The sequence below is a fragment of the Bombyx mandarina genome, chromosome 07 (assembly GCF_030267445.1).
Source record: "Bombyx mandarina strain Sakado chromosome 07, ASM3026744v2".
Lineage (NCBI taxonomy): Eukaryota > Metazoa > Arthropoda > Insecta > Lepidoptera > Bombycidae > Bombyx > Bombyx mandarina.
In genome coordinates this window covers 6,820,665-6,837,619 of record NC_143214.1, presented here as the reverse complement: position 1 = coordinate 6,837,619, position 16,955 = coordinate 6,820,665, and the positions used below count along the sequence as shown (strand labels likewise).

General features: G+C 35.4%; 1 protein-coding gene across 1 annotated transcript in view; it reads right to left on the bottom strand.

Moving 5' to 3' along the window:
* The window catches only part of kmr (pleckstrin homology domain-containing family A member kramer), a 70,089-nt gene that overhangs the window by 20,758 nt on the left and 32,376 nt on the right, over positions 1 to 16,955 (bottom strand). Inside the window, exons 3-9 of the mRNA XM_089728926.1 lie at positions 4,063 to 5,348; positions 3,768 to 3,975; positions 3,268 to 3,313; positions 2,824 to 2,909; positions 1,950 to 2,736; positions 732 to 1,418; positions 204 to 399 (exon numbers count right to left, since the gene is read on the bottom strand). Of these exons, the coding sequence (XP_089585052.1) occupies positions 204 to 399; positions 732 to 1,418; positions 1,950 to 2,736; positions 2,824 to 2,909; positions 3,268 to 3,313; positions 3,768 to 3,975; positions 4,063 to 5,348 (3,296 nt within the window). The remainder of the gene's footprint in view (positions 1 to 203; positions 400 to 731; positions 1,419 to 1,949; positions 2,737 to 2,823; positions 2,910 to 3,267; positions 3,314 to 3,767; positions 3,976 to 4,062; positions 5,349 to 16,955) is intronic.

Genomic DNA, 16,955 nt, shown 5'->3' with positions numbered 1-16,955 from the left:
TCAACTTTTCTATCTGACTCTATAAATAACGTAATCTCATGCAATTATATGAACATTAAAAAACGTGTATAAACGTATTTATAGTAACTTCTATTTCAGTCTGATATTTGGACATTATCAGCTAAGCCTTAAACTGAGCTTAGACTTGGATAAGACTATTTGCTACTGAACATGCCAGGCGTAGGGAGAAACAATTGACACACCTTCATCATCAGAAGAGTAGCTGTTGTACGAAGCGTTAGAAAATGTCTTCGGCTTATACTGATCAGATCGTAGCGACTGTCGACTTTGATTCAAAGAACGAGCCAGAGATATTGTGGCCGGTGTACTTTTTCTCGTCAACGGAGATTGTAACATTCGCTGTTTCCATTCTAATAAACGCTTCATTGATTCTTCGCGCTGCAAAAAAAATAAAGTACACTTACATTTATAGTTCATACTGAATGGCATAAAGCGTCTGTCTACGTGAGCCAATTTTTAAATAATATTGAATACGATAAAACTTTTTTATATGGATTAATTCCAATCAAAATTGTTGCTTTTGTTGATTTACTTGTAGTAATCTAAATCCTTGTGAAAGGCAATAAATGATTATTTATTATTATTATTTTAAGCTCAAAATCGCTTAAGACCATTTTCTTTTCTTGACAAGAATAGAATGGTTATGAGTACTTAACGTTGTCGCCTCAAATGTATAATATCAAATCTATACCTATAATAAGTATCTGTACCTGTTGCACTTTCTTATCGCCTTCCTTTTCAGTTGCTGACGGTAGTCTGGCACTTGCAGACCTCAAAAAACCTTCGCCATTCGGATCGTGCCTAGCATCCTTGACCATTGCACTCGCATTAGATCCATCGCTCATTACACTTCCACTTCTGTTCATGTAGTCTTTTTGATTTTCGGCATTCTTTTCTTTCAATGTCCAATTCGAGTTCATAGCTTCCACGTCCGACTTCGAGCTATGACTGACCTGATCACGACTGAGTCTGTTCGTCGTATTCAAATCAGGGTTGTAGTTATGATTTGTGATTTGAGAATAGGCGGTACTCAACTGCTTTTGGGCGAGGCCACTTGCGTACTTCGCCAAAGGTATCTCCATGTTACGAGCCCTCATTCCTTGTTGTAAATATTGGACCGACTGCCGCATTTTTTCGGCGTAGCTCTCCTCCGAATAATATGTCTCGGAGCTGGGGTCGTAGTAGGAATTGATGTCGAGACTAGATTTTGGCCTTTGCGGCTGCCGAGTTTGATCGTGGGCTGTCCTCGTTGGCATAGATTTATTTTTCATTTCATTCTTCGCTTCATATTCGAGAAAATCAGCACTATGAGGCCTAGGCATTGGTGGTTGAATACCGCTTGATTGCATTTTCTTCTTCCTCAAAACTGACGGGCCACTAAATGTTTTCTCTTGAACCTAAAAAAGTTATATTTTTAATTGTCTAAATTTCAAGTTCATTTTATATTTAAAATGCATTAAATTCATCTTAAGGATCAATGAAAGTAATTTAAATTAAATTAATTCAATGGCAAAAAGCTGAAATCAATATCAAATTTATTAAAATATCTCATGAAGAGACTAATACAGATATAATTAAAATTACTAAATAAAGTAATTAAAATTTATTAAAATAAAATTAATAAAAATAAAATTTATTAAAATATCTCATGAAGAGACTAATACAGATATAATTAAAATTACTAAATAAAGTTTAATATCGTGTTTGTTATTATTTGCGTATATTAAATTATTTGCGATGTTTCTCGAACATTTTATGGTTTTCGAAAACCGTAAAGTACCGTTCGAAACCCTTAAAATAGTTTTATTTATGTCTACGACTCGGGAAGACCGAAATAAATACTGTAATTTACCGAGAATTATATCCTGTATAGTAGTTAGGGTCACTAAACATTAAAACAGATATTAAGTATAATTATAGGGACTTACATTGTGTTGCAACTGATGTTGGTGACTGCTGGCATTATCTTTAGTTTCATTAGTGCTTGACGATTTAGTGGTCATTTTACCATAATCGTTTTCCGCTCCGTAAATGCCGTATATATCCTCGTAATCTCCCGTCTTCTCTTTGTTGTAGGACGACATGGTTGTAGATCTACCGTACGCGTCAGGAGTTCGCCTCTCCATCAATAGCCTCTCGTTGGCTGCACTATTAGATCTGCTCACCCGAGAATCTAATTCTCCATACAAATCTCTGGCGGACTCAACCGGATTCGGCGTCAAATTCGCTCCTGAATGATCATCTCTATTAACCGATTGTGGTATATTACTTCCTCTCGTCTGATAATTTTGATTCGGCGCATTCATATCGATATTATACGAGCTACCCGTTTTCGGGGTTGGCTCGTGCAAGAACGGATTCTTTTGCGGTTGCCGCTCGTAAATTTGTTCGTTTTTATTGCGCTGCTCCTGAGATTGGTGCTGCATTCCTCGACTCCTATCAAAAGACCGAGAATTAAAATCATTCGTTGACGTGCTCGGCTCGTTCTCTAATCGATCCATTGCAGTGTTTGTTAATGGCAACGAGAGATTGTGCGAATCGTATGGTCTTTTCTGGTGATGTGTGCGTTGTTGTTGCGACGGTGACTGTGGACTTTGTGTATAAATCTGGTCTTGAGTTGTGCTCGAGTAGTTGTGTTCTTGGTTTCGTATGTGACTGATGCTTTGGCTGTAATGCGACGCCGGTTTTTTGAGTAGGTCATAATTTGGATCGTACCTGTAAATTTTCGTGTTTGTCAAAAAAAATGCTATCGACGTATTGTTGTTATAATATCACAACGCAATCCACATTCACTATACTTACATGTCCGGGCTTGGCGAATTGAATCCCTCGTTAGAGCGCCTAGGTTTTGGTGGTGCATTCGCATACATCGGTATATCTTCGCCGTCCTGTAAAGTAGAATTAGCTTTAATTAACCTTACCTATGTCACAAAAGAATATCTTTTTAAAGTTCAAATAATCTTTCATCTAATAATACTATTCTAGGCTTTTAGTATGTCAAACTAATCAACGCGATATGAACTCCTTTATGTATCTAAGTAAATAGATTTCTTTATTGTTTTATATTTTAATATGTAAACTTGTGTTTTTTGTCTTTGTAGTCAGATGATCATTCGGCCAATCTGATAGTGAGTAATGATTAGTCATGGATACCAACAATTCCAAGGGCACAACAAAGTCTAACAATACTGTGTATACATACATACATACATACAAAATACGTCATTATATAACTATAATACTTACCTCTGCTTTCGTAGTGGACAAATCGTTTCGACTGTGTGGTGGATCGCTGAAAATAAAAATACATTGAACAATGTACTACAATGAACTCTATATTTTATTTTTATTTATCGTGGGGTTAAGCATTGGACCTTGAGTTCCTTGATTACCGGACATCATACCACAAATTCCACATAGCTAAATATTCGACATCTAAAACACATAAATGGAGAAATTTTAAAGTTTTGCGAATTTGTTTTTATTGCACCTGCTCGCGGAAGTTGTTCGTGAGCACGTGCTAAGTACGTATTTCCCTACAGCTGCATAATTTGAACAGGGGTATTGTCAGATTGCTTGATGCAAAAATGCCTTTTACCCTTAAGCTACAACGGGTTTTAAAATTGACGAATTTGAAATTGACTGGTGTACAGATTATTAGATCATTGACCTGAATCGAAATGGTAGTGAAACGATGGTTATAGTTTCTATATTACGTATGACCTCGACCTCATAGGCTATCTTACTTGGGAGTTTGCATGACCGCGGCCATCGTCAAAGCCTTCATCCACTTCATCATGGCTTCTTGGTCGGGTGCTGCCAGTACATACGTTCTCATATTCGCATGCTCTAATTTGAACGCAAACTTTCGGAGTACTTTATCTTCTGCGGTACAAACGGACACTTTGTATGAAGGTAACAAAACGGACCCCAGCAACTTTTCCTCTTCTTGACCTGCAAAATATGAGTATTAGTAATGAATGGTGCTGTTGAAGTTAATAGGTTAATAGAATAAAATAGTTAATAGAATATGGTACTTACTTTTATAGTAAAATAAGCAGTATTCGGATAGCACAAACCATCTCTTGCGCCATACTTTTAGGCCATCCGATCCTTGTTTATACAAAATACCGGCTACTGTTACCGGGGCAGATGGTATTCGTTGAGCTGTTGGTGATCTCAGTGCTTGGGTTCCGCTGCTACTTCTCCGACTCTCTGAAGACGGTGACTTCACACTTGGAGAACTGGACTCACTTGTTGACTTCATAGGGGAAACTACGTTATTTTTTTGATTTTGACTAGCTGAATTTGAGGGTAGCGGTTTATTGATTCCTTTGTCTCCTTCTGCTAGCCTTTTGTGAACTTCATGTTGTTCTCTGTATTCTGTTTGTTGATTGTGTTGCCACTGAGGCTCTTGGTATTGTCGGTTACGATTTTCCACCTCGCGATAGTCATTGTTCTTCTCATACTTTTCTATGTCTTTTGGTGTTTCTGGACTGCTATAGTCCTTATAATCATTTTTAGAACTATATCTATCTAAATCACGGTAAGAACTATCAGAATATATACTATTTTGTAAATTGGGAGGTGGCTGAACGCCATGAATTTGCTGTAAAAGAAGTTGTCGCTCAGCGAACTTTTGTTGTTGGTGCATCTGTGCCTGGTTTTGATAATGTATTTGCTGCTGCAATTTCATCTGCTGAATTTCGTTGTACTGTTTTCGTAACAACTCTGTATTGCTTTGGGGCCCTATTCTATTAGAGTATGGTAAATATGGTTTAGAGCTGTATTGGTTTGCATTCGGTCTATACGTAGGCTGATGGTTTTGGTAAATTTGGTTTGAATCTTTCGGTGGGTTGCGTTTTAAATAATCTTGATAAACTTCAACGTTGTAGCCTGCTGATATATTTTGGTTGAGTGAGCTATTTACATTATGATCTAGATAGACTTCAGATCGTTCGGGTCTTGGAGGTGACTGCTGGTAATTGTTGTAATTATCATTGACTCCATATTGTCTTCCGTAATCTTGGTTTTGACTATACGCACTGCCATACTGTTCATGTCTGTTTTCTAATAGTGGCGATCGTGCGTCTAAATTTGAGTGATACTGACTTTGTAATAACTGATGCATGACGCCATTCGGTGGTATTTGATCTGTTTGTGTAGACGTGAGGTGGGCTGATAGTTGCGGATGGTGTTGAGAATACATCCCATTAGGGTGTACGTGATGTGCCATAAGATGTTGATGTGCAAAAGGTTGTTGTGTTGCCGGCGCTGCCTTTTTATTCTCCATTTGGAACTGTGTCTGTGATGATGGAGGATCGAGCCTGTAACAAAAAAACGAACAATACGTAAAAAAGATAGGAATGAGGAAATGAAGCTTGTATGAAACTTGCTCCTTCCTTGTTAAAACAAGGCCTCACATTTATTTACTTAATAAAAATCACACAAATAAAGTAGATAAATAGTGTATTAAATAAAGAATCAAAGTAGAGCTGTCCCTTAAAATGAATAGCCGACGTTTACGATTAAATCTAATATATAAAATTCTCGGTCGCGGTGTTTGTTGCGAAACCCTTCTGAAATGGCTCAACCGATTCTAATAAAATTTTGTACGCATATCGGGTAGGTCTGAAAATCGATCAACATTTATTTTTCATACCCCTAAAGGTTAAGTTGGTGGTCCGCCCAAAAAACAAAAAAAAATCCTAGAAATAATGTATATGGCAAAATAACGTTTGCCGGGTCGGCTAGTACACTATAAAAAAAGGTAAATCTTCTCGATGACTTTGATACAAATCTAATGAAATATTGTGTAGGTACGTATCAAACATTACGTGTATGGAGTTGCGTGATCAATATCATAATAAGCGGAACAATTCAATTTTATCCGTGGTTCATCGAAAAGACAGACTGACATTGAAGTCTGATAAAGTTCGTGCTTATTTTATGGAGAATTTACAAAAGAGTTCTAGTATCACGTAATGTAGTGATTTCTATATCGAGCCCAGAATTTCAATGGAATATTTTTTGTTCTATTGCAATAATCGAATGAAGTTGTATAATTAGTTATTATCGTTTCAATTATTATTTTTCTTGCCCATTGTAAATGACAATACAAATTTGATACTGTCTTACTGTTCAATATAATTCTACTCTTGACGCTAAGACTTTATTGATTTTTAAAAGTTTAAAAGCATAAATAAACATATCACTGAGAATGTGAGTTAGGTCATATGTGGATTGCAGTTAAGAGTTAATTTGAACCTTCCGCAGATAGGTATATCGTGAATACAGTCACTTATCTAGAGACACGTGGTCAAGTTATATCAAGACATATCTACTTAGTTTTGTTAAAAGGCATATATGAGTCGACTAGTATCAAAGCCGGCAATGTGACTTTTGGACAATTATTGGTAAATCAGAAAAACGAATTATTGACTTTGTATTCCATTGGCAGTCACAAAACTCTTCTGAACGACATCTTAGATAAATAACAGGTTAAGTATTAACCTTTATTTAATGCAGGTTTTGAACCGTATTCTTTGAAGGAGACGATTATATTCAAATCAATCTGTATTGACATATCAATAACATTTTTTTGTCCAAATGCACAGATTGCCACCTTTGATAATAGACGACTCATATGCTATCGATTCGGCCATTTCCAAACACAAACTTTCCCATTTATAGAATTAGTTTATAGATGACAGTATTAAATTATAACGTTTCCGATTTCGTCAAGATCAATTTGCCACTGAACCCCATATCTTTTTGTTGATGTGTTAATTTTGTACTGCAGATAAGCTTGATTAAAAGATATTTAACTTCGTTAATTCGAACTTAATTTCAAATTATTTCAAGAGCTAACATTAAATTAGTATACGGGCAGCAAAAACTATATCTAAACACACAACATTTCGTTGTTAAATGCCATTGGAAAAACATGATCCCTTCCCACGCGTATCAAACAACCGCCATTCGCAAGTATCGTGTGAATTCCCTTTTATTTTATTTTCAATTTATGACAAAGTAAAGTTTTTGCTAACGACGACTACATCAAAGCCCTAAGTGTTTATTCCCATGACTAGCGGCCCGCTCCAGCTCCGCTCGGGTCATGAACAAAATTTAGGTATTTTTTTTACACCTTGGGTTACATTATTGGAGTTTTAGGAAGGACCCCTAATTTTTTTTTAAAAATATTATAGACCATGTCACTCGGGAATAGTGTAGCTTCCAAATAGTGAAAGAATTTTTCAAATCGGTTCAGTAGTTTTGGAGCCTATTCAATACAAACAAACAAACAAACAAATCTTTCCTCTTTATAATATTAGTATAGATAACCATTACCTATTTGTTGTTCGATTTGTGTTGCTACGTATTACACTTCTAATTACTTGTATTTGTTTAGTTCTTTGAATATTCTGCCTATTAAGATTACATAGCAAATATGTAGGTAAGCGGGCCATCACCCAGTTAAGCCCATATGTACCTATTTGTGATTATGAAGTTGAAACTGTTCATTATTGATTATTTTTTTGATTGACTTGATATTTGAATTTTATTATAATATTATTATGTTTATTATTGTGATTGATTATTATTGCAATAATTGTAATTGTTTTATAATGGAATATTTATATATTCGATTTGTTTTCGAAATAGATTTAAAAAAAATAGTGTCATGGCCTAAAAGATAAAATTTCCGGTACAAGGGTGGGCAGCCGTTGTAACTATACGGAGACCTTAGACCTTAAATCTCAAGGTGGGTGGCGCATTTACGTTGTAGATGTCTATGGGCTCCAGTAACCACTTAACACCAGATAAGCTGTGAGCTCATCCGCCCATCTAAGCAATAAAAAAAAGCATTGACCAAATTATAATCGTTTTGAACAACAATTTTCGCAACAAATTTTATAGTTTTGAATGCACAGCGGCGTTAACTTTTTCCCAAGCTTAGCACTAAAGATAATAATCTAAGCAGTTTTGTATGAATAATAATATTAACTTATGAACAGTCGGCGACCTAAATATGAATGTGCTAATCGTACTACGTTGATAACGTCACCTAGTTTCGTTTTATTTCGTGAAATTAAAAAATAAAGAGATGACGAATTAACATTTATTATCAATTATTCGAAGTGAAACTCTGTGATTTAAATATTTTCGGTTATTTATAATGAACATTAGATTAAATCTATATAGAAAGTTTTTTTTTTTTTTAAATACATTTAAGATAAGTTTGCCCGCCGACAGTCAGATAACTTGGACAAAGTGATTGTGACCGGCAAAGTAGAAGGAAAGAGACCCCGCGGCCGATTACCTAGCCGTTGGTGTGATCAAGTAACCGCTCTAACTGGGTTGCCAGTCGCAACCGCCATTCGAGCAGCTGAGGACCGGACGAGATGGAAACAGCTCACGAGACAGGCAACGGTCAAGTTTCAGGGACACGACCTTCAGCAATGAAGAAAGCGACGAAGAAGAAGAAGATAAGTTTGTGAGTTGCTCGCCTCTTTTACTGCATCATTTATAAAATAAAAATACATGATAAAAATTGTTTCTGAACAAAGTTTAATTTTAATACCTCAATTCTGTAATACCGATAGCAGTACCATCTTCATAATAACCATACGTAAATCTATATATTAATACGTGAAGCAGAAACTTTTTATCCCTTTTTACGAAAATTGCGCGGACCGAGGAGTATGAAATTTCCCAAACTTATAGAGAATATAGAGTGCAGAATGCTAATATTTTCTTTAAATTATACATAAAATACATTAAATCAATAAAGTAAACATTACACACAATATCATGTATCTGACACACACACACGCGCATATTACTCTTTTGTTTACTGGTAAAGTATGTGGTCAAATTGAGAATAGATTAATATTTAAATATTAATATTATTTTTCTATACCGTACTCTTGGAGAAATCTGTGATTACAGAAATAAAGTCTTTAACCATAGAACCATAATGATGTTCAAACTTATAGTTTTAATCAATAATTATAGTCGAATTTCGACTACTGAGGGGCCACTAGTAATATTAAAACTACAGTTAATTTTCATGACAAATCAATTAGCAGGTACCGAGCGTTTAATAATTAACATAAACCTTGTTTATTCTACAGTCACACCTTACCATCCGGACCACAAGTCTCTTCAGAATACAATACGACACCGGCTAATGACCGGAAGAGAGAATATACGACGGAATGTCAATCCGACCGCATCCTATGCAACAGAGTAGCCGTTGCTAATGAGTTCATTTTTCTAAAATTGTATTTCTCATTATCGGAATGACTGTGAGAATGTTGAAATGGAACTGTTATTTCTATTTTACGAGCACGTTTCTGAACCAATAAATGTCATTTGTTATCATTACGAGTATTATATTATAGATTTTTAAGAAAGAAATGCTTGGAATAATTGAAATGGTTCATACGACGAACGACTTCAATATCGTTAGAAAATTAAAATAAACTGAGATCACATTAGCGTATTCAATTCATTCGACATGGGAAAGTACGTATAAAAATTTGATAGCAGCTTTTTATTAAACTTCCAATGTTCTTGTTTTTCAATTCAATTTTTTTTTATAAAATAAATTAAATAATATAGTGAAACAAACTTTGTATTGCATAGGTATTTTTTAGTTTAATTCACAAAGGAAGGGACATTTTTGTTAATCCCTCTAAAAAAACTGTCTATTTTTGCCACAAAGCAGTCATCCATTCCAATTCGAAGGAATGCAATTGAGACTACAGTCTCGTGTCCAGCTGAAACAAGTGAGCTGATGGCAGATGAGATGATAAAAGCGGGGTAGGATACACTGTGATATCATTCGACTCCTATAGACAATTAACAACAAGGGAGTCGTGGCCATCTTACACCAACAGCATATGGAATCTTTACTTCTAATTAATAATATTACTAGCTTTTGCCCGCGACTTCGTCCGCGTGGAATGGTTCACAAATAATGCTTTATTTTAGAACATATTTCGTTAGCATAAAAAACGTTATAGTGAGCCAACCTTAACATCTTAGACATTTGCTGTCGCGGACTATTTTTAAGATCTTTTAAAGGGGAACATTTCCCCTTTAAAAGATCTTAAAAATAGCATTACTTTAGTTTCGCTAAAGTAATGTACTTTAGCGAAACTTTAACAATTTTCGCAACGCATGCAGTGGAAGCTTTAAAAAAAAAACGATTTTGAAGCATTATTTATTGGTGCTACGCCTGCATTGGTCTTAGCGTGATATTACATAGCCTTCCTCGATAAATGGGCTATCTAACACTGAAATAATTTTTCAAATCGGACCAGTAGTTCCTGAGATTAGCGCGTTCAAACAAACAAACTCTTCAGCTTTATAATATTAGTATAGATTCAAAATATTATGAAAGATCGTATGTTTATAAGTTTGCTACATAACCACAATAAAATGGGTAATTGGCTTTGAATGATATCACTGAGAAAGATAGTCTGTAGCCTTAATTAGCGCACTGGATACTTTTACCATGATTAATGACATGACACGAACAACGCCAAGTATTAATACAGTGTGTTCGATGGTTTATAACTTTACATGCGAACGGACCTACAAATCGACTGGTAATTTATGGATCAAACATGGATAAATATTCCGGGAAAATGCAACGTATTTTTAATATTGTTAAATAATTATAAAAAGAACGGTCACGATACCGCTGATAACTTCTAATTTCAAGATATTTTAGTAACTTTCACAGCTATCTCTTGAAGCGCATGTATTTATTATAATAGAGTATCGTGAATTAAAATCACATAAAATCTGAAAGCACCAATAATATCATTATTATTACCTACGCCACGTCTATTTTCTTTAGATATTTCATTTGCAAATCAAGTCTCAAGCCATTATGTAGGTCGGCCAGTAAGATTGACATTGAAAGAAAGATCAATCGTGTTTCGGCATTGTCGGGTCGGCGTCACGTCGCCTGGCCACGGGCCAAATAAACCACTTCTCAACACCGAATACTCGTCCCGCAATGTATACGTTATTGGGTACATTATATTTTCGCTGCAGACTAAACAGCGTGGGTGACGGTTATTCGCATAACTCCTAAACAAAAATAAACAATCTGTAATTGTTATGTAAAATCTCAGACGAGCACAACAATGAAATCGACGCCGCGTTTTCTTTAACACAACATTAACCTCCATTATGTATGTTTTTTTTCTTAATTAGTTACGCTAATGTAAATTTAACTAACGAAACTATAAATTTATTAGTCACTCGTTTATCTGAAATAAAGTTTATATTTCCGGTATATTAATTATATCCGAACTCAGCTCAAGTGTGAATTTTATAGACATCACATCGGTTTCACAAGTCATTGCGTAAGGAGCTCTCTGACCGAGACACCAGCGCAGTGCGACAACCAACTATGTCCATCGACGTAATATTTTACGTAATTTTAGTAACTACATAAGTAATTGACGTCAACTTTTTTTCTAAAGAACAAGAAAAAGACGAAATAATCGAAAGAAAGGTTTCGGTAGTTTTTTCTATTCGTTCTCTGCTTACAAGTCAGTTTTTATAGATTCAGTTTCATTAGATTTAAAAATTAAAAAACAAAACAAAATATAGCAAAATTTTAAAAAGTATGCAACATTAAATCGGAATGTAACATTCATTAGTTAGTAGATATTTATACGACGCGGTCCCTTGCGGGTCCACAAATCAAAATACGGCCAACGATCACAAATAAAATGAAAATTTATAATACAATTCACGCGTTTGATTTTTGCATTACGATTTTGTCCCGTGAACACGACCCCGATGTCTTTTCTATCTGTCCGTACTGTGGCTAATAAAATATTAGCATTTAAATTTAGCATTAGCAATATAGCATTTAAATTATACATATCACTACATAATATAAAACAAAGTCGCTTTCTCTGTCCCTATATCTGTCTGTCCTTATGTATGCTTAAATCTTTAAAACTACGCAACGGATTTTGATGCGGTTTTTAATAGATAGAGTGATTGAAGAGGAAGGTTTATATGTATAATAACATCCATTAAATAGTGGAGAAATCAATAATAAAATACAGTTTCCGAAGCGAAGCGAGGACGGGTCGCTAGTTATAGATAAAGCATGTAAAAGTTAAGTGATTTATTCAAAACGACACCGACGCGACGCTTCGTCCGAGTCTCGACCGCCAAACTGTTGTTAATGGTCTAAAACAAATTCACCTCACGATTTTCACATTAATACTCATTATATGTTCTTACACCTGCACGTATTGCCTACTGACATGGTTCTCCTTTCATTGTTTTATTCAAACGCTGTGTTACATCAAAAAGAACATGGAAGCAATTGGGGTAGTTATATGTATGTATAATTTAAGGGTCTGTTTCAATGATGGTTTTTGTATTTATAATATCATGTGGCTAACGTGTGTCTCAAAGTTAGTGTCGGTAATCACGTCGTGATGTTTTTCGACTCCAGTAATTTCCTAACGCCAGGTCGATCGTGAGCTCGATCACCTCCACCCTTTCAAATAATTCCAGAAGCTTCTAGAAACGATCACTTCTATGTATTTGCGTAAACAAAAAAGAACATTCCTCATGCTTAGTTTCAAGTATCTGATTCAACAGATGCTCCATAAAGCTACAGCAATCAAATTAAAAAATAGTACTTTTAGTCTATTTCGAATGTTAGGTAAACGTCTGATTTAATGCGTATATCGCAGATGTGATGATCCTCTATCTTGTTTATGAAACAATCAGTCGTTATCTTTCTAAGGATAACAAACTTGAAATGCCCTTAGCTATTGAGTATGGATCGTGACGCTCAAAGGAAACAATTAACTGACAAACGATTAACGAATTAAACGCTCGCTGCCAGTTGCTAATCGCTACGCCGACGCAATTTGATAAAATCGATCACATCCGAGTCCGAAGTCTGCTAAGCATTTAATTGTAAGAAGTATGGGACTGGTTTCCATAATATTTAATATTTTTGTGTCGCCTTCATACCGTGTAGCCCCCGATTTAAAAGCATTAATTATACGAAGTGCTCTTGAATCTCGCCCGTATTGCTCAACAATCCCTTCCTGGACTATATTCGCTTTAATACATATACATTTTTTTCGCCGCTCACAATGCTATAATCATCAAACCGAAATTGTTATATTACAGCCCTTATTATGTACGTATACATTTCTTATTTTTTTCCTCCAAACTAGTCATATTTAATAGCTTAATTTGATGAATGTACATTTCAAATTTCAAAATTCATTTATGTAAAGGTTTTATGTAAAACACGCACCATGAAACCCAACAACTGAAGCTTCACCAATTCATCCATAATTCTGTATGGAGGAAGTTGAGGCTATGCATAACAAACTTTGGAGGTTTGAAGTCTTAAGACAACGATATACTTCTTGGGCAAAGGGTACCCGGAACAGAATGTCTATGTTATCACATCTCCAAACACTATTGAGTTTCACTTACGGACGGTATTTAGAAATGAAAAGTAGAGGATAGGAGAATGACACAAAGGCCTCAAGAGTCGCAATTATTCCAGTTCAATATCAAGCCACAAACTCATAATAATAACAATCCCCAAAATACAGAATATACAAGATACAGATACAGATACAGATAGCTGTACAGAAAGTGTATTGTTGTCATGGAATAAAAATGCATAAAAATAAAAATCACTTTTTTAGAAAAAATATCAGTGACAGACAGTTAGTTACAAAACGATAAAGTTTGTACTTAAATTAAATAAAAAACTTGAGGCATCAATGATTAAGTTCGAGTTTCGACTAAGAGACGAGCGCTCACGAAATAGTCGATGTAAATTCACGTAAGCTTTGAAAAAAACAACCAAAAACTCCACTTTCAAAAGGCAAAGATCAATAGCTGTTTTTATTTATTGTAGAAATCAAATTTAGCGGATGACGTCAAGCTATAGAATTGGTAAAAATCAACATCGATACTTCAACGCATAGCACGGTAATGGGCGCAAACTTTGCTTTGTAATTATTATTTTTAACTCATTTGTAGCGTTAAAATCTACAACTACACACAAAAACGGGATAACTTAATAGCTATTAAGACAATCTTCAATTGAAAAATAGGGGAGGGATTCGTAATACATAACGATTTCTTTAGATGACTACAGTATGTTTTTTTTCCATATTAATAAAAATAGTAATGTTTGATGGATTTTCATGGTATTTCTTTGTAGTCTTTGAAAGTTAATATGTTTGAATATACAATTTTATACTCTTGCAGAATTAGGGCCCCAAACAAGATTCCCTGTACTATGGGGGCCAGAAACTGATGTACATACGTACTTAAATACTTATAAATAAATACAAATTTTACAGATACAGATATTAAACATCCAGTCCAAAAGCAAAAAACCTGTACATCACATGATTTTTTTCCGATGTGTAAATGGAATCCACGACCCTGCCGACCTACTACCCGACCAGGCCCAGTAGTCAAGGGCAGTAATTACAACACTACCAATTCACTCATGTCATGAAAGTGGAATTTGTTATAAATAATTTTTGTTTTTTGAATCATGAGTGGTAACTATTTATGTATGTACATATGTAACCGTGACCGACAAAATCGACCTAAAAATGTTTAAATAATTTATTAACATATGTTTTTTGCAGGTGTGATATGCTAAACAATAAGTAATAATTGTTTATTAATCTGTTTTATGGCTGTAGTTGAGCTCTCGATCTAGGCAGCCCATACATCGTGAATGTAATTTCCAAACTTGAAACATGGCCGACATTATTTTGATAGCGACTACCCTATTCTTAAAAAAGAAGGTAAGACAATTAATAAAACTCTCAATACTCTGCCGCTTCATTAGTAATTAGCAATCGGCCATAGTTTTATGCGAAATATTAAATTTTGAAATTATCGTAACCATTTCGTGGTTACGTTTTTTTTTTTTGCTTAGATGGATGTGCGAGCTCACAGCCCACCTGGTGTTAAGTGGTTACTGGAGCCCATAGACATCTACAACGTGCGGACTCCCAAGAGGTCCTACCACCAGTGATTACGCAAATTATAATTTTGCGGGTTTTGATTTTTATTACACGATGCTATTCCTTCACCGTGGAAGTCAATCGTGAACATTTGTCGAGTACGTATTTCATTAGAAAAATTGGTACCCGCCTGCGGGATTCGAACACCGGTGCATCGCTACATACGAATGCACCGGACGTCTTATCCTTTAGGCCACAATGACTTCAAACGTATTATATTTTCTTCGGTAAGAATCAGTAGGTATCTATAACGCTGTACAAAAAAAAAACTGCCTTAAATTTGATAACGAAAGATAAAGTAGACAACTCAGTTCTGATGTAAGTCAATTCGTACATGTCGATCAATACTAAAACCAGAAGTAGAAAACAAAAACCAAGCAGGAAGATAAGTTTGAGCTGCGTACTAACGGAATGTAGTATTCTAAGATGACTGTCGACGGCCCGGACCGCAAGCAATCAGTTCCCGCGATCCCGCGCATTCTTGTTGCCGAGGTGAACAACCGCCGGGCACGCCGTCGTCCTTGGAGTCAGCGTGCTCCTTTCTACGCAGGTTCCGACCGGGGTGGCCGTGTTATGACCGTGTGTATCTCACGTCATGTGACCTTAAGAAAACGGTTCTATTCAAAATTTCTCCTTGAGCATTTATCGTTTCTTTTAGAAACTCCAATGCATCGTGCAGAAATAGCCAACAATATTTATATTATGGAATGAGCTCCCCTCCATGGTGTTTTCCGAGCGCTATGACATGTCGTTCTTCAAACGAAGAGGAGAGTATTAAGCGGTAGGCAGTGGCTTAGCTCTGCCCCTGGAATTACTGATGTCCATGGGCAACGGTAACCACTCACCATCAGGTGGGCCGTATGCTCGTCTGCCTACAAGAAGGGCAATAAAAAATAAAATGTTACTTCGGTAATGAATGAAGCATCCTAAGAAAAACGTCTTCGCGCTTTGCACGCCCTGGTTTTACGAAAGCAACCGGGATGAGTTTAAGTAGAAAACTACAACTCGCGCTGGTTCTAATCGAAGGGCAGCATACCGATGATGCATGTGGATCTATTCGGGTGAGCTTTATTAAACAACACAACGGCTAGAAGATAACGATTGAATCGCCGATGACCGGCATTCCGGCGTCCCGCGCGATTCAAATGTGAAATTCAAAACTTCTTCTATCACCTACTATTGGAATTCTTCCCTGACGTAAATCAGAAGCTTTAGTTACGACAATCCTCGACGAGGCTTTCGTTTAAAAGTTTCTTAAGATATGAATTCTTAAAATTTCCCTAAATTGACAAAATTTCATTTACCATTTCCCCCTTTTACACAACATAAATAATATACCAAATTGTGTGCAATTATACGGAATAAAATCTTGCTGTTTTAATTTAGTTTGACTAACAGTTGCGACTGGCTTTGTGTACGAGTATGTCACACACTTAGAAAAGAATCAGAACGAAAGGGATAGTCAAGTAATATTACTGTGGATGAATGATTTATACGCAGTGATAGCTCTATAAGTCCGTATGACAATCTTATCAATATTACATATCAAGAGGTGAAAGACTATTTGGTTTAAGCAACATCTCATTTAATACGCAACATTTATATTTGTTAGTAAAAGTGCGTTTTATTTGGTATTACCATCAACAGTACATGTTTTTAATTGAACTTCAATTAAGTTTACTCCATTGAAATAGTTGAAGAAAGCATAAGCTAAAAAATGTAAAGCTTTTCCCTCTTTAAGAACAGTTAGCTGGTAGATAACTCAATTGTTGAGTTAAACTCGCCATTTTATAAGTTTTCGCAATTATTGTATTTTATTAACAGTGTGTACAATAAAGAATAAAGAAATAAGAAGTCATG